The 17,225-nt window shown below is 50.6% G+C and overlaps 2 protein-coding genes and 1 long non-coding RNA gene across 4 annotated transcripts in view; 2 read left to right on the forward strand and 1 right to left on the reverse strand.

The window, feature by feature from the left end:
• DCAF1 (DDB1 and CUL4 associated factor 1) overlaps nt 1–16,767 on the forward strand; it is a 49,480-nt gene extending 32,713 nt beyond the window's left edge. The window contains exons 14-24 of one of the 2 annotated variants that reach the window (XM_084902257.1): nt 38–1,301; nt 2,022–2,220; nt 3,507–3,589; nt 4,334–4,418; nt 6,758–6,991; nt 7,592–7,685; nt 8,122–8,226; nt 8,406–8,479; nt 8,964–9,065; nt 12,536–12,788; nt 15,897–16,767. In XM_084902257.1, the coding sequence (XP_084758383.1) occupies nt 38–1,301; nt 2,022–2,220; nt 3,507–3,589; nt 4,334–4,418; nt 6,758–6,991; nt 7,592–7,685; nt 8,122–8,226; nt 8,406–8,479; nt 8,964–9,065; nt 12,536–12,788; nt 15,897–15,955 (2,552 nt within the window). In that variant the 3' untranslated portion in view covers nt 15,956–16,767. Of the gene's footprint in view, nt 1–37; nt 1,302–2,021; nt 2,221–3,506; nt 3,590–4,333; nt 4,419–6,757; nt 6,992–7,591; nt 7,686–8,121; nt 8,227–8,405; nt 8,480–8,963; nt 9,066–12,535; nt 13,076–15,896 lie in introns of those variants that run through there. The other variant, XM_084902256.1, reaches the window with a different exon arrangement.
• Nucleotides 1–17,225, forward strand: part of CISH (cytokine inducible SH2 containing protein) — a 262,755-nt gene that overhangs the window by 37,569 nt on the left and 207,961 nt on the right. The window lies entirely within an intron of this gene.
• Nucleotides 11,248–12,618, reverse strand: LOC311631817. The gene is made up of 2 exons (XR_014796653.1): nt 12,515–12,618; nt 11,248–12,480 (listed from the first exon to the last, which is right to left on the reverse strand). It is a non-coding gene; the product is annotated as an uncharacterized lncRNA (long non-coding RNA).

Here is a 17,225-nt window from a genome sequence, read left to right on the forward strand (position 1 = left end):
AAATGTATTGTCTCCCTCCTCCCCCCTTTCCTATTAGGTATCAGCATTATTTTGGGAGTGGCTGAGGGTGAGTTCTTTATCCATGATGCTGAGATTCAGAAGTCAGCCCTTCAAATTATCATCAACTGTGTGTGTGGCCCGGATAACCGAATTTCCAGTATTGGCAAGTTTATCTCGGGAACTCCTCGGAGGAAGCTGCCGCAGACTCCCAAAAGTAGCGAGCACACCCTGGCCAAGATGTGGAATGTGGTCCAGTCCAACAATGGCATCAAGGTGCTCCTGTCCTTACTGTCCATCAAGATGCCCATCACAGATGCAGACCAGATCCGGGCCCTGGCCTGCAAGGCCCTGGTGGGCCTGTCTCGAAGCAGCACCGTCCGGCAGATCATCAGCAAGCTGCCCCTTTTCAGCAGCTGCCAGATCCAGCAGCTGATGAAGGAGCCCGTGCTGCAGGACAAGCGCAGCGACCACGTCAAGTTCTGCAAGTATGCCGCCGAGCTCATCGAGCGGGTGTCGGGGAAGCCCCTGCTCATCGGCACCGACGTGTCCCTGGCTCGGCTGCAGAAGGCCGACGTGGTTGCCCAGTCCAGGATCTCCTTCCCTGAGAAAGAGCTGCTCCTGTTGATACGGAACCATCTCATTTCTAAAGGACTCGGGGAGACAGCCACTGTGCTGACAAAGGAGGCCGACCTGCCCATGACTGCTGCCTCCCACTCTTCTGCCTTCACCCCAGTCGCCGCTGCTGCTTCTCCTGTCTCTCTCCCCCGAACCCCTCGCATCGCCAACGGCATTGCAACTCGACTGGGCAGCCACGTGGCTGTGGGTGCCACTGCTCCTCCTGCCCCCACTGCCCATCCTCAGCCACGGCCCCCCCAGGGCTCACTAGCTCTGCCCGGCCCGTCTTACACGGGCAACTCCCCTGTGATCGGAAGGATCAGTTTTATCAGAGAGAGACCCTCACCCTGCAATGGCAGGAAAATCAGAGTGTTGCGGCAAAAGTCGGACCATGGCGCCTACAGCCAGAGCCCGGCCATAAAAAAGCAGCTGGACAGGCACCTTCCTTCCCCGCCGACGCTGGACAGCATCATCACCGAGTACCTGCGAGAGCAGCACGCGCGCTGCAAGAACCCCGTCGCCACCTGCCCACCTTTCTCCCTCTTCACTCCTCACCAGTGTCCTGAGCCAAAACAGAGGCGGCAGGCGCCCATAAACTTTACCTCCAGACTGACCCGCAGAGCATCGTTTCCAAAGTACGGCGGGGTGGACGGCGGGTGCTTCGACAGGCACCTCATCTTCAGCAGGTAAGGGTCCCTGGCAGTAGTGAGTAGCCCAGAAAGCCCTTCATTGGCTTGAAATGCCCGAGATGGTCACTGCACGTGAATCAGTGAGCAACGTGACTACTCCCCTTTGTCAACCATGGTTCCTTGTGATTGAATCCCATGTGTTTTTTTTGTGTGTTTTTTTAAAATATATTTTATTGATTTTGTACAGAGAGGAAGGGAGAGAGATAGAGAGCTAGAAACATCGATGAGAGAGAGAGTCATCGACCAGCTGCCTCTTGCACACCCCCTACTGGGGATATGCCCGCAACCAAGGTACATGCCCTTGACCGGAATCGAACCCGGGACCTTTCAGTCCCCAAGCCGACGCTCTATCCATTGAGCCAAACCGGTCTCGGCGAATCTCATGTGTTCTTATCACAACTAGTGTGTTTTCTAGAGCCTTGGGGACCCGCTGTCTCTAGGTCCCCAGCTTGTTTCTGTGCTGGTCCAAGCTGTCTCTTGGTTCTTTACAGATCTTAGGTAAAGGTATTGGGTTGCAGGCTTTAAACATGGGAACTTTATTGTTTAAACTTGTGGATAGAGGTCCTTTTCTCCCATTTGAAATGAAAATGAGCTACTAAAGGTCATGAGACGTGTTGTGATGTATTTGAAACACAAAAGCTCCGTTTTTCTTTCTTCCTTGTAGCAGTTTCTTTTTCTGAGTCCCTGCACATTCTGTCTGCTCTCTCTCCGGGGCAGGTTCCGTCCTATCTCAGTGTTCCGGGAAGCCAACGAGGACGAGAGCGGCTTCACCTGCTGCGCGTTCTCAGCGCGGGAGCGGTTCCTGATGCTCGGCACCTGCACCGGGCAGTTGAAGCTCTACAATGTGTTCAGTGGACAGGAGGAGGCCAGCTACAACTGTCACAACTCGGCCATCACACACCTGGAACCTTCTAGGGTAAGGGTCCCGTCCTAGGGTGTTCACCGTCATTCTTCTAAGATGGGTTGGTGAGCTTTGGTTCCATTGGCTGGCTGGCTGCCTGTGTGTATACATAAAGTTTTATTGGAATATGGCCATGCTCATGTGTTTATGTATTATTTGTGGCTGCTGCTGTGCTACAAAGGCAAATTGGAATAGCTGCAGCCACGTGGCCCACAGAGCATAAGGTATTTCTCCAGCCTTCTGAGTAAAAGTTTGCCAATCCCTGTTGTAAGATCTGGAGATATATCTACCCTGTTTCCCCGAAAACAAGACAGTGTCTTATATTAATTTTTTCTCCCAAAGTCGCGCTAGGTCTTATTTTCAGAGGATGTCTTATTTTTCCATGCGCTAGGTCTTATTTTCAGAGGATGTCTTATTTTCGGGGAATCACGGTATTATCCATGTATCTGTCTACGATCGATCGATTGATACAAATATGTGTTTATATATATCTACGTATTTAAATATATTTTATTGATTTTTTACAGAGAGGAAGGGAGAAAGATAGTTAGAAACATCGATGAGATAGAATCATCGATCAGCTGCCTCCTGCACACCCCCTACTGGGGATGTGCACCCAACCAAGGTACGTGCCCTGACCGGAATCGAACCTGGGATCCTTCATTCCGCAGGCTGACGTTCCATCCATTGAGCCAAACCGGTTTCGGCTATATCTACGTATTTTAATTTGCCTCAGTTGGAAACTGAGATTACCAACTATGAACATAAAATGTTCTTTTTATGTCAGACATTTCAAATTACTGTGACTTTTAGGAAAATAAGCATTGTATGATTCCAGTGGGTCATAGTTTATTAGAACTATTTTGTGGATGGAATTGACACCTTTGCTATTCCTAAAAGTCAGGACTATTAAGATGACGAGGATAATTTTCCTGATTTTAGAGTAAAGGAGGTTTATCCTTTATTGAGTTTTCTCTTTGAAAAACCTTTAAGAGTCCTAGCTAGAAAGTGTAGAAAATATTTTTAGTTCACTGATATTTCAAGGATGAGGAATATGGCCAAATATTAATAAACGAGGAACCAATTTGGTCTCTTTCCCAGTCTCCCCCTCTGACCTTAGAGCTATTGTATGTTAGATCATTAGCTCAGGAGGGCTGTGTTGTCTTAAATGCAGGTAACTTTAGGGTGCATGTACTGTTATCCTCACACTTTCTGACCACTTCTTGGTCCATATTTTTAAAACTGCATTAAAAATGCTAATGGCAGGTAGTGAAACTCAATGGGCCGCCTCCTTCTTTCAGGACGGGTCCTTGCTGCTGACATCTGCTACTTGGAGCCAGCCTCTGTCTGCACTTTGGGGAATGAAGTCAGTGTTTGACATGAAGTATGTATCTACTTGTACAGCCTGGTCTCTGTGTTCATAGTTTACCTGCTTATACCCCCGTCGCCCTATTCTTAGAGCCAGAGCCTTTGGGAAAAGAGAAACGCTGTGAGTTATTGCTAGTTCCTCTCTTCCTCATCCCTGGCTTACGTTTAATAAGATAAGATTTTATCTTCCTTAATTCCTAGATATGCTGACTAGGAATATACATTCCCATCACACAACAGACCTTTCCCTGACCCAAAATGGCAGATCATTTATTTTCTCCCGTTTACATGTGACAACTGCATTCTTTGCTGGGACATAGTTCCAAGGCACATGGGCCTTCTTAGTCATTTTTGTTGTTGTTGTTCATCCTCACCAAGGATATTTCTCCATTGATTTTTAGAGAGAGGAAGGGAGAGGGAGAGACAGAGAAACATTGATGTGAGAGAGACACATCAATCAATTGGTTACCTCCTGCACCCCATCCAGGGATGGGGAACCTGCTACTAGGTACATGCCCTTGACCTGAATCGAACCTGGGACCATTCAGTCTGCGGGCCGATGCTCTATCCACTGAGCCAAACCGACTAAGGGCATTAGCAGTTTCTTTAATCATGTAATTCCCGTTGATTATTTTGCACCTGCTTGGATGAAGGGATTATCTTTTTAATGTGAAGTGTCTGATATTTCCCTCTCTGGGAGCGACTCTCCCGGTGAGGGAGGTGTGTTCAGTCAGTGAGGGTCTGTGCTCTGTGTCCGCAGGCACTCCTTCACCGAGGATCACTACGTGGAGTTCAGTAAGCACTCTCAGGACCGCGTCATCGGCACAAAAGGGGACATCGCCCACGTAAGTACCGAGCCCGCTGCTTTCACTCTGGTTCGGCCTTTGTTACACTGAGTGTCCGGACTGGGTGAGCACTGAGGTCCTGGGGCAGCTAGAAACCGCTCAGCGATAGTCTTTCTGGGAGAGTCTGCAGGTGTGAGGCGTAGTGAGCTCTAAGCTGTCCGGTGGGATGTAAAAGGAGTGGACAGGAACTTATCCAGAAGCTGAGAAGATGTCATTGGTACAGCAGTCCTGTGACCCGCTGTACGCCATAGCGTGTGTAGACCAAGCTGCGTACCTTCTCCACAGGCCACACATGTCCATAAAATTGTTTTCTTTCCTAAGTGGCAGTCCTGACCAACTTTAAAATCACTTTTCCTGAGAATTTTCAGCTGAGAATATTCAAGAACACCCGAATTGCAATATATTTATAATACTCATTGCAAATTTAGTTTTTAAATTAAATTCAAAATATCGTGGCATGTGGGGATGGTTTCCGTTTTGGATGCATGGTAGTTAACTGGTTAAAATACTAAGTTTTAGATGAAATCAAGTCCCTGCCTCACTGGGGAGACAATAAATAAAGCAAATAAGTGGTGTATCAGGTAGGCGCTGCTGAAGAACGGGAGCAGGTAAACGGCAGAGAGCGCTTGTTAGTGTGCGGAGTGCTGTGTTCCCTCTTGGGTAGCGGGTGTGCGGAAGCTGTGTCGTGAAGGAGGTGTGGGTGCCGTGCAGGTCTCCAGTGAGGCAGCGGGAGCCAGGACAAAGGTGCGCCCTGGAAGAGCAGGGAAGACCTTTAAGAAAGGATGGATGGACTGGATCAGAAACTGCTGACGAGTTAATTCCATACGATGAGAATTGAGAGGTGACCTTTGATGAAACAACATGGAGGTCATGGTTAAACTATGTCAGGAGCTAGTTCCATGCAAGTTTCCCTGAGATAGAAATCTGATGGAGTGGGTTCAGGAGCGAAGAGGAGGAGAGAAGCGGATGGCACTGAGTATTGACGGGTCTTTTGAAATGTTTTGCTGACAACAAAGCAGAGAAGTGGGTAGTAGCTTGAGGTGAGGGATATGAGATGGTGAAGAGTTTCTCCCAAACCTTTGTAAGTGTTAAAATATGTGGAAGAGTCAAAAGAATAGTACATGTACCTACCACCGAGATTCATCAGTTTGATAATTAGCCATATTTCTGTGTACATGTGTTGTTTTTCTGAATCATTTGAAAGTAAGTTGCAAACGTCATGACGTTTTATTCCTGTCTTACAGCATATACTAGTATATCCTAACAGAAAGGACATTCTTACATAGTCACAGTTATCAAGGTTAAGAAAATTCATAGTAATTCCCAAATGTCATCAATATCCATTCCATACTCAGTTTTCCCGATTGTTCCTGATATGTTCAGTTTCAAATGTTTTTTTTTTTTTTTTTTTGTTTTTTTTTGAACCAGGATCCAGCCAAGATTCACATATTGCATTTGGTTGTTATGTCTCACTAATGTTTTAAAGCCAAGAATCATTTCTCCAGTTTTCATGATATTGACTTTTGAAGAGACCAGGCTAGTTGTCTTGTCCCATGATCTGGATTTGTTTGTTTCCTTGTGGTGTCTCCTTATTTGTTTCTATATTAAAGGAGGATCTTTTTTAAAACAAGATTGAAAATCTTATAGCATGTCTAAGCTGATGGGAAAGGTCTGGTCTCTAATGGGCTGCACATTGTAGACTTGGAACTTACAGTAGTTAGGGCTAAAGTTGGTACATTGGGAGATTTTAAGGAGAAAAGCGTACTTCATTAATGCCTTTGCCCAAAAGTTACCCTTAAGATATTCTATGGATAACTGCTGGTTAGTCCCTATGGAGAATCGCCCAGTTTCTTTTTTCTTTTTTTAAATAAATCTTTATTGTTCATATGATTACAAATGTTCCTCCCCCCCCCCCCCCCCCCCCCCCGTAGATCTCCTCCACCAGGTTCCCACCCCACCCTCTGCCCTTTCCCCACCCCCCATTGTCCTCATCCATAGGCGCACAGTTTATGCTCAGAGAATCGCCCAGTTTCAATCTTAGAAACACTTTCTGTTTCTTGAACGGGGGGAAGAGGAGGGTTTTCTTCTCCCTGTTGCAATCACATTCTCATTGTCCTCCCCATGAGGACTCTTCAAACCCTGGATGGCAACCAAAGCACTTAAACTTGGCTGTGATGGTTGTGGTCTTCCTATTTCCCAGTTATTTTGTAATGTCAGGGCTTTTGTAATTTTGGTGGGTTTTAGAAAGCTTGGGAGAGGTATTTTATACAGCTTCTCTTTGAATTTGTCAACGAATGGATTGGTCTGATTTTTCTCTTCCCATCCCTTCTTCTCTAAAGATTTATGATATTCAGACTGGCAACAAGCTGTTGACTCTGTTTAACCCAGATCTTGCCAACAACTACAAGAGGAACTGTGCCACCTTTAATCCTACAGATGATCTGGTCTTAAATGATGGCGTCCTCTGGGATGTCCGCTCTGCGCAGGCCATCCACAAGTTCGACAAGTTCAACATGAACATCAGTGGTGTTTTCCATCCGAATGGGCTGGAGGTCATCATTAACACCGAGATTGTATCCTTTGTGCTGACCCGGTCTTACTTTCCCCTTCTCTCTTTGTGAGAGAGAGGAATTCACTTTTTGCCAATTCCTGTTGAAAGTGTCACCCAGGCCCCACACGGGTGACACTCGGTGCCCTGCTTTGGTTTGAGTGCTAGTGCCACCCCAGGGCACTCCCGTCCGTGGTGATTACCGAAGACTCCCATTAGCACGTCTGTGTTGTGGAAATTGACCAGATTCCTGCTTTTCGATTTTCCAAGTATTGAAGTGACTTTTCTCTATCTTCAGAAGGATTTATTTTTGCTCTATAGAAGTCAACTGCTAAGCGTAAGAGTAAAATGAAGTTCTACTGAGAGGAAGGCAACTCGTAGCTTTCATGTATGTGAGGATACTGAAGGAGATTTTTTAGGGACATTATTCTATGACATGCTTTTATTTTTACCCTGATCTCATTGACTTAAAACACTAATACCAGTAGGGGCGGGCAGGCGGGGGTGGGGGGGGGGGGCAATATTTCAGAATTCCCACCAGGTTGTTAGATAAGAAGTTATGTATAAAATAGTTTTTCTTTAAAAAAGAAAAAATAAACGTTTTCCTTGACCACTCCCCTCCCAGTGGGACCTTCGCACTTTCCATCTGTTACACACAGTTCCTGCTCTGGATCAGTGCCGAGTGGTGTTCAACCACACAGGGACAGTGATGTATGGAGGTAATACCCTTTTCCCGCCTTCGCTATTGTCTGTCTCCCTTCTCTCCCCCTCACTTAGATCAAAACTTCCTTTTTGGAAAGTGCTCTCAAATGTGAATTGGAAAGCATTTGAAAGTTCTTGCATAAAAGATAAAATGATATACAAATGATGACAAACGAGAAGATGAGAGATACGTTGATGTAGGTAGGGTAAGAGGCCACTGGCTTGAAGATAAGTGAGTCTTGTATAGAAAGCGATTCCGTATGTATCGTTGTGAATTAGGAAAAAACTTGTCCTTGGTGTCCTGTGTGTTGTCCACCCCCCCTGCTGCCGTTGTCGGGAGAGACGCGAGGTTAAGGGCCCTGTGTGCTGTTCGCTGGGGTTTGCAGGGACACCACTGTGAAGAGGGCTCTGGTTCTGACAGTGCTGCCCTCCCCGCTCCCCTTCTTCCCCCAGCCATGCTGCAGGCAGACGACGAAGACGACCTCATGGAGGAGAGGATGAAAAGCCCTTTTGGATCGTCCTTCCGAACCTTTAACGCAACTGACTACAAGCCCATAGGTCAGTGTGAGGGGCGGGCCTTGTGCGTTTTGTTACATTTTGATGATGTAATTTTCATTGAAAAGCTGAGGAGTTACGGAAATATTTGTGACCAATTGCCTTGAATTCCTTGAGAGGAAAAGCTGATTTTAAGGCCACAGCAATAGTCCAGTCCTGAGCCTTGTCACCTTGTTTTCCAGCAACCATCGACGTGAAGCGGAACATCTTTGACCTGTGCACAGACACCAAGGACTGCTACCTGGCTGTCATCGAGGTAACGGCGCTGCGGAAGCCTGCTCTTTGGTGGGGTGGTTCGGGTTTTGACCGATGTGAGACATGTTATAAAGTGGCTGCATTCCTGATGGGAGGTTATTGATAACCTCATTTGCTGGGGTTTGGGAGACCTGCAGTGTAAGAAAAATAAGCAAATGCTGATATAAAACAGTGTGCAGAGTCCTGTCTCCTACTGTCTTGGACTCACATGCCACCCTTTTTTAGAGGTGTCTGCCCCTCTCACCGGAGCACGTCGGGTTTGTTCCAAGGATGGCAGTCTCTCGTGTTTATACCCCTCACTAACCCAGCCTTCTCTTCTGTTTTTTATTCCTTCTCTGGGTCCCAGGTATTTTCAGAATTTCAAGAATTTGGGGTGTTGGGGCCTTGGATAGCTGAGGGTCAGGGTGCACGGGTGCCAATCAGAGCCGAGGTGTGGGGTGGGGCAGGCCTTCTGAGGACTCACCGAGAACTGGGTGCCGTTTCAGAACCAGAGCAGCATGGATGCTCTCAACATGGACACGGTGTGCAGGCTGTACGAGGTGGGCAGGCAGCGCCTGGCGGAGGACGAGGACGAGGAGGAGGACCAGGTCAGTGTCCTCAGGGAGGCCATGCTCTGCTTTTCCCTTCCGCGTTTTTTAAAGAGCAGCCTTTGCTGCCTGTTGGCATATTCTGAGCCCGGCATGTGCTCTTGATCCCTGAAACTCACAAGGAAGTAGGTTTTATGGCAGAACTTCAACCAGAGCCTGCTGGTCCTGTGCGTTCCACTCTGTGAGGCCAGTGTCCGGCTGCCTCCTGCCAGTTCCATGCAGTCCCCTGTCAGACGGGAGAGCAGATAGAGCTGACAGGGAAGAGAAGACTGATGCTTTGGAGATGAAAGCTGTATGAAACGTGAGTGGATAGTGTGTCCCAGGGCGGGTCAGCTTTTCCTTTCCGGGGCGTTAGTTTATGGTCATGTGCCAGGCAGCGCCTGCAGTGTCGTATCAGTTCCCAAGAGCTTTGGCAGGTCTTTCCTGTGCAACACCAGTGACCAGGGCTTCACTTTCTTGTTGCAGAGTTGGGTTCCTTTCGTTTTCTCCTTCCGCTGTGGCATTGCTTAGTTTTGGTGCTTGTCTCTTGAAGGGCAGAGGTGCTCTGGGTGGGGAGGGGGCCACCGCAGGAAGAGGAAGCTTGCCTCCACCTGCCCCTGCTCTGGTGAAGGCTGCTCCCTGGCCACGGAGGCAGGAGGGAGAAGGCAGCGCCCCGGGCATGGACGGCGAGGGCCAGGCGGCAGGCTCCGAGGCCCCGCCTGGGGGAAGCCCGCAGCTCTCCGGCTGGAGACGGTGTGGGTGTGGGGTGAGGGGGGCGAGTTAGCATTGCCTCTGCCTCTCACCGGATCCGGCACATCTCCTACCTGCTGCGCCGTGGCCCTCTCATAGGAAGGACATCCATTTGAAAACTGATATCACCCTTAAGCCCTTGGTGTTTTGATTTAGATATGTTTTAGTGGGATAGGGGAAGGGAGAGGGAGATAGAAACATCAGTGATGAGATAAAATCATTGATTGACTGCCTCCTGCACCTCCCTCCTGAGTATCCAGCCCACTCTCCGGGCTTGTGCCCTGACTGGGAATTAACTGAACTGCGACCTCCTGTTCTTAGGCTGACACTCAGCCACTGAGCCACGCCGGCTGGACTAGACCAGTGGTTGGCAAACTGGCTTGTAAGCATATGGGGCTCTCGAGTCGAGGTTTGCTGCTAATGAGTTTGTTGACTAATGAGTTTGCTGACCACTGTGTAAGGCATTATTACCCTTACCCAGAAGTTTTGACTTTAGGTTAAAGACATTGGTACATTATTAAAAAGGTGGTTTTTTTTTTAAGTGTTTCTCCCTAAAGCAGTAGTTGGCAAACTCATTAGTCAACAGAATGGCAAACCTCGGCTCTTGCCCCAGTTCGCCGACCACTGGGCTAGGCCATGTCTACTGAAGCAAGTTTTCTTAATTCCGCTGACTCACATGCCCTCCTGCGTCACAGCGGTGCTTTGCTGCATTTACTATCTCCAGCACATTCCTCCTGGCTTCTCCCCTTCCCTGAGCGTGCTTCACCTGGTCCTAAACCGGAGTCTTACTTTGCATGTCATTTGCTATGTAAAGTGTCCTCACCTGGCCCTGTGTGCAGGTCTCTGGTTCAGGCGTGCCTCAAGTGCGAGGGATGCAGGCACCTGGAGCAGCGCCTCAGAATTTGCCTCCCCTCAGCAGTGCACTCAGCCTGACGGGCAGGTGCCACCGATCAGGGCCTGGCACAGCTACGTTCTGGTTCTTAGGTTGCTACGCTGCGGCCTTCAGGCACTTGGTAAGAGGGGAGATAAGCCAGCCCCTTGTCAAAGCCTCTCTTATGGACTGGAATTTTGGCATTTGTGTTTTTAAAAGTCAATTAAATCCAACTTTGTTGGCTTTTAGGAAAATTACAAAATCAAAGATTAGTAATTGATAATAGTTCCTAGATTTTGAAAAGCCAATACTTTTCAACTAATTATAGTTAACCTTACAACCTTACATTTATATTAAAAAGCAAGGGGCTAATACTTTCTCCATCCATTTTGGAACCCGGGACCACTGCATGCTGTGCTTTCCGCGTGCTCCTGCGGCCAGGAGCATGGTGGGGGTGTTTATGGGCCACGCTCCTGCTGCAAGCCTGGTCAGCTTGCCTTTTTTTTTTTTTTTTTTTAAAGTTTAAAATGTACGTGAGTTAGATTTTTCAGTGAGAAGAGAAAAAACAAGTATTTACAACTCTGAAATGAACTTGTAGCTTTTAAGGACAGTTAACACCAGGACAAATGTCAAAGGGAAGAAAAGCAGGAGTTTAAATTTTACAAAATATGACATGTTGAAATATCAACGTAGGCTTGGGCTTGAATTACATCTTTAGAAAAGTTATTCTGCTATTCTTTTTTAGATTCCCATCTGAAAGTATGACCAGGCGTTTGTTTTTCTAAGGGACTGGTTGTATTTTTGAAGGGAATAGAGGCTAAAAGCTATTTAACTCCGAGGTAATCTTGTGCTTCCTGGCTCTTCATTGGGGGCACCTCACAATCCTGGGAACCTTTCTAAGCTCCACCCGGTGGGCTTCCTTTGGAGAGCCTGCTCCGTGGTCCTGAATGTGGGTTAGCACGTGTTTTGTCAGGTGATTCTGATGCTTACACCTGAGCACTCACCGACTTAATAAGTCACCTCAGTTAACAAGAAATTGGAATTCTACGAAGTTGGATTAGCTAGGTGGTCAGTCAGCAGTCATTGCTGTGACTGGGATGGGCAGCTTCTGGAAGGACTAAGGCCGCAGAGTTGCGTCCGGAAGTGGCAGAGGAGGGAGACTGGTGAGCTGGCTGATGGAGTAAGTGGACTATATCTTATTATTGCGGGAAGTGGAATCTTTTTCCTACTTGCCAAGCTGTTGATATTTGAGGAGTTACAAGTAACTGCTAGTAACATTTACTTGGAAACACCTGTCGGTCTTGGTCAAAGCTAGCTAAGAGGCGCTGTGTCCTCTTTGCTTGAAGGAAAACAGTTTGGATACTAGTGCAAAACGGGATCTGTGGCGGAATGCAAGGGCCGACGGCTTCTCTAGCACAGAACACAGGCTGTGAGTGTTCCGGACGGTGAACGTCTGCTTTGTTTGGCTCGGACCCCGGTTGCTTATGCAGCACTGGGACAGGGCTGTTCACGTCCCTCAGGAACGTGAGGGCTGAGGAGCTGTGCTCAGCAGCCGTGTTGTTTCGTTAGCTGGAGAACAGCCCGATTTCACTTGGGGGTTATTAGCCAGGAGGCTCGCCCTCCGTGGCGGAGGCCTCTGTGAAGTGGGTTTCGGTTTCTTTGGAGAGGGCTGCGTGGCCAGGAACGCCTTCGCGGAGTAAGTAGTCATCCTGGCCTGGTGTCTGGGGGCCGTGTACATGCCACATGCCGGTCGCTGCCTCACTGATGTGTCTGCTAACCGTGGTGACCCCTCTCTATTGGCAGTTCCCTCCCGTCCTTAGGGAATGGGCCAGGCCTGTTTCCTCCTAACGGACCTACTGCTCTCTTACAGGAGGAGGAGGAGCAGGAGGAGGAAGATGACGATGAAGATGACGACGACACCGATGACCTTGATGACCTTGACACTGACCAGCTGCTGGAGGCGGAGCTGGAGGAGGACGACAACAATGAGAACGCAGGGGAGGATGGGGACAATGACTTCTCTCCTTCGGACGAGGAGCTGGCTAACCTTCTGGAGGAGGGAGAGGACGGGGAGGACGGAGACTCCGATGCAGACGAGGAAGTGGAACTGATCCTGGGGGACAGTAAGTCCAGGACGACCATGGGGCTGCGCCTGGGCCTCCAGGGGAAGACGCCTCCCCTGTGCCGGCCCCGCCCAGTGTGGAAGCCACACCAGGAGTTCTCTGCTCCTGCCCTGTCTGTCCCACCCTCTGGCCCCTGAGGAAAAGCATCTATGGTTTCCCATCTCTGACCCTCTGCTCTCCCATCAGACTCTGTAACCAAACCGTGTTCTCTCTCATCCTTACAATGGAGGCTGGCAAATGACTCTGTAAAGGCGGGACAGTAAATGTTTTACTTTGTGGCCACATGGTCTCTGCTGCAGCTTCTCAGCTCTTCTGTTGTGTGCACGCAGCCAGACACGCGGGGTCAGGTCCTGGCTGTGAGGAGGGGAGCCTCCGAACAGAGGCCGAATGCGGTTCCTCCCCGGCCCCGCTTGCTCCTTCCCCGAGTAACAAGCCTCTTGGGGGGCTTTTCTGTCTGCTTTTGCCTTAAAGACCAGGGGCACAGGTCTCTTGTGTTTTTTGTCTCCCCCCCCCACCCCCCCATTCCAAGTTAGAAAAACTCCGTCTGCAGCACTTCCCACTAGGAAGCCTCTGAAGTCGAACTGCCCTGTGTGCTAAGGAGTCCTGAGGAACCAGGTGACGGTCCTCAGGGTCTGCCAGCCCCACAGCTCACGGTGTTTCCAGAGGACACGGTGGGCAGCATCTCTGAGGTGGCACTGCCTGCCTGATGGCATAATCCCTGCGACAGCCAGTCTTCCCACAGCCAGGGCGTCACACCCAACACAGCCACTAGCCACGTCGTTCTGAAAGCTCCTTCCTCCATGTCCACGCTGCCAGAGCGGGAGCCTGTGTGCTGCCCTTGAAGGGCGGATCCAGAACACTGACTTCCCTGTGTTGTGCTGGCCTGGGCCCGACAGACCAGTGCTTTACAGTATGCTTAGTGTTTGACAGCCAGGAGCAGGAGGAGAGCTGATACATGCTCTGGCCCTCAAGCTTGAAGGCAGCTGCCGAGGGAAGCCTTCCTCACACCTCTGGGCTGGGCGGGAGTGCTGTGGACCAGCTCCACTGTTTCCATGGAGGTTAAGTGACTCAGTGAAGGAAGCTTGTTTTGTCCCTAGCCATGGTCAGCGCCAGGGAAGAGGGACTAAGGGCCAGGGGACAGTATTGACAATCTCAGGGCAAGTTTTACCGAACCCTTCTGTCCTCTGCATAGTGACATGCAGGCCCCAGTTCCGTTTCCCTCCAAGGACAAGCGGCAGGTGGGCTAAGGAGCAGCAGGTGTGGTGCCCACCATGACCTCCTTCACTGGAATACAAAGCCAGCGCTTTGTTTGCCTGTTTACCGCCTCCCCTGCCTTTCCTGTTAGTTAGGAACCCCTTTCCTAACCTCGGCCACCTGGAAAGCCTCAGGCCCGCCAGCTGCTCTAACTCGGTGGATATGTGATGTGGAATGCCGTGATAGACGCGGCTCAAGGACGCTTTAGCTTGGGCTCGAGCTGAGGGTGACGAGGTGGCACCTGCAGCGGGTGCGCCATCGCTCGTTTTCACACCACAGCTGCTCGCTCGGCAGGGAACACTCTGGGCCCTTGTCTGCCGGCCATCCGCTCACAAGGAGCTCAGAGCAGCTGCATGGTTTGGGGCTGTGGAGCCTTTTAGGATCTGAGAAGCCATCAAGCCTAGGAAGCCACACCCGGAGCCCCACCCACCCCTGCAGAGGCCTGGGCCCCAACCTGGTGCTGGATTCCCTACGCAGAACCCCAACTCCTGAACTGAGGTCTCTGTTCCAGTCAGTTCCGTGCGGCCCCCTCTGCCCCCGCCTAAAGCCTCATGTCATAGAGCAGCAGGCTAAATGGTGCCAACAGGGTTCCCATCCGCACGGCCTTCGCCTTCGGAAAGGCCCCGACCAGGGTGTCTGAGCACTTGGAGGCGCTAAAAGGCCGAGGTGGGCAGGGGGGCGTCCTGACCCTGAGCACGGAGCCCTGACGGTTCTGACCTGCACCTACACTCACGTGCTTCAGGGCTGGGCTGTGATCCTCCTCCGGCCTGGTCCCGGGCCGGGCTGGAGGGCAGGTGCCGGGCGTTGGTCCGGCAATGGCGGCTCACAGCGGGGGCACCTGGGATATGAACTTGGCTCTGGGGAGCAGGCTTGCCCTTTGCCGCTGCACTTCCTCCCCGAGTCCTGGCAGCAAGGCCGCCGACGCGCTGTGGCCAGCGTTGGTTCTGTGATCTGACTCGTGCTGTGCCTTCCAGCCCAGGAGTTTCTCGGCTGCTTCTCAGGACTTCCTTGAGTCACGGCCATGCTTTCCTTGGCTTTATTGATCCACTTCCGTTTCCGTCCTAAAGGAGAGTGTAGTGAATGAAGGTTTGGGAACTCCCTTCCTCAGCTTTTCTGAGTCCGTTCTCTCAGTCGCTGGGCCCAGCAGCTGGCCTCTCCTGTGGGAACCTCAGGGCCCGTGGGCAGTGGGGGCTGTAGGGCAGGGTCTGCCCACTCCGGGAGCCCCTGTTACAAACCATTTCACGGCTGTGAGTGATCACAGTGGGCATTAGGCCTTCCCCTTACCTTCTCTCAGCAGATAACCAGAGTCAGGAGTGAGCTCCTAGGCTTCCGGCTGAGGCCAGCCAGCCACAGGTGCCAGGCGGCTACCTCTGCAACAGCCTGCCCGCTGAGGGAGTCTGCTCCCCGCAGGCCATACTGAGGAACTGCAGGGCACAGATCCCAGCTAGACAGTCTCTGCCTTGAGCTCTTTTGGGAGAAGGGCTGCGTTAAGGAGAAATCTCCTTCTTGCTTGGGCTCAGGTCCTGGGCTGATAGGCCGTGCCCAGCCCTGAAGGACTCAGAGGCCCAAGGGCTGTGGGGCTCCCTCTGCAGCTTTTCAAAGCATCGTGGGTAGAAGCTTGCGGGGGGTTTGCCTGGTCCTTAAGGGTCTGTAAGGCAGGATGAGCCGCTAGGACTGAGGACACCACAGGCAGGCCCTCTGGGGGGAGAGCAGGAGGTCCCAGGGGTGGCTTGGTGCCTTTTCCTCTCTGGAAAGGTAACTGGTTCCAGACACAAGTGTGTGCATCTCAGGCGCTTCCTCCTGAGCTCCTGGAAGCCCATGGTGACCTGGCCTCTCCCTCTGCTTACCTTGCAGCCGACAGCTCGGACAACTCTGACCTGGAAGATGACATCATCTTATCTCTGAATGAGTGAGAAACAGCAGCACGTGGAAGAGTCTTAGCAGGCGAGAACCTAAGTCAAATGAATTCATACCACCTTCCCCCCTGCCTCCCTCCCTCCCAGGGCTGTGCTAGGGAACGGCCTGGCCTGCGCTCAGAGGACTGTGGTCTGGAGAGTCCCCTGGGCCCCGAGGACCCGTCCAAAGCTAATAGCCACCAAGACACCTGCGGTCAGGCCCTCGTCTGTTCCTTCTCCTCGGATGGACATACCTTTCCTCAAGGGAGAAACATGTTTCTGGGGTCATTTCACAATATATTTTCTTTGTAAAATGTTCTTTACTTAAAGAACAAGAAATAGTTTTTTATAAAACTTAAAAAGAAAAAAAAAAGCCAAGCATTTATAATTGAGGGTATGAACTTGTATCCTCCAGGTCCTTGTCCCACTGCATTTTCTGCGGAAGAAAATGGCGTCTAAAGAACAATGCGGAGGCATTTTTACATTCGTATTTAAGTGAAAGGAAAATCGTGGTTTCTTAAGCTGATGAGGATGAAGACTATTTTATTATAAATATAATATATGATTTTTAACCTGTTGTTGCCTCACAAGCCATCAGGTGGACTGCTCTCCTGGGGCGGGCAGCAGGGCTGGATGCTGGCTCGTGGAGTCCAGGGAACTTGGGATATGAGTTCACTCCCTCTAGTTTTCTTTGTCTTTGTTTTTCAAAATCTTTTTTTCTCTTTCCTTTCTCCCCAATGTGGAAATTACAAATCAAAGGCCTTTTTCTTTAATGTAAAGTGTATTTATTTAAAAAAATACAAAATAAACTACAAGCCTGTCTTTGCTACGGCCTTTCCCTGTCCTTTTACCAAAGCGGGTCTGTCCCTTTCCTTGCAGCTCTAGCCATGCGGGAGAGAAGCCGCCTTCCGAGAGGCAGTCGGCACGGTGGTAAGGACACCTCTGCCCAAAAAGCTCTCTGGGGAGAAGGGGCTCAGCCGCAGGTCTGCCCGGCCTGGCCTGCAGCTCCCCAGACTGTCTGCATAGGAGCCCCTGGCGCGGGCTGCGGGAGGCGGCAGGGTTCTGACCAGGAAGGCACTCTGAGCACAGGCCCCACACGGGGCTGGACCGTGGGCTCCTGGACATGGGGACGGATGAGGCAGAGCTAAGGGGCCGTAGCTCCCTGGGAGGCCAGTGGCAGTGCAGGGGCAGCTGCGGGGCAGCGGGCTGGCCAGGCGGGGCTGGCAGCTACTTCACAGGCTCTTGCAACCAGCCTTGGGGTGAACCGTGCCACCACCAAGGGCAATGC

This window comes from Pipistrellus hanaki, assembly GCF_964339955.1.
Source record: "Pipistrellus hanaki genome assembly, chromosome: 13".
NCBI classification, from domain to species: Eukaryota; Metazoa; Chordata; class Mammalia; order Chiroptera; family Vespertilionidae; genus Pipistrellus; species Pipistrellus hanaki.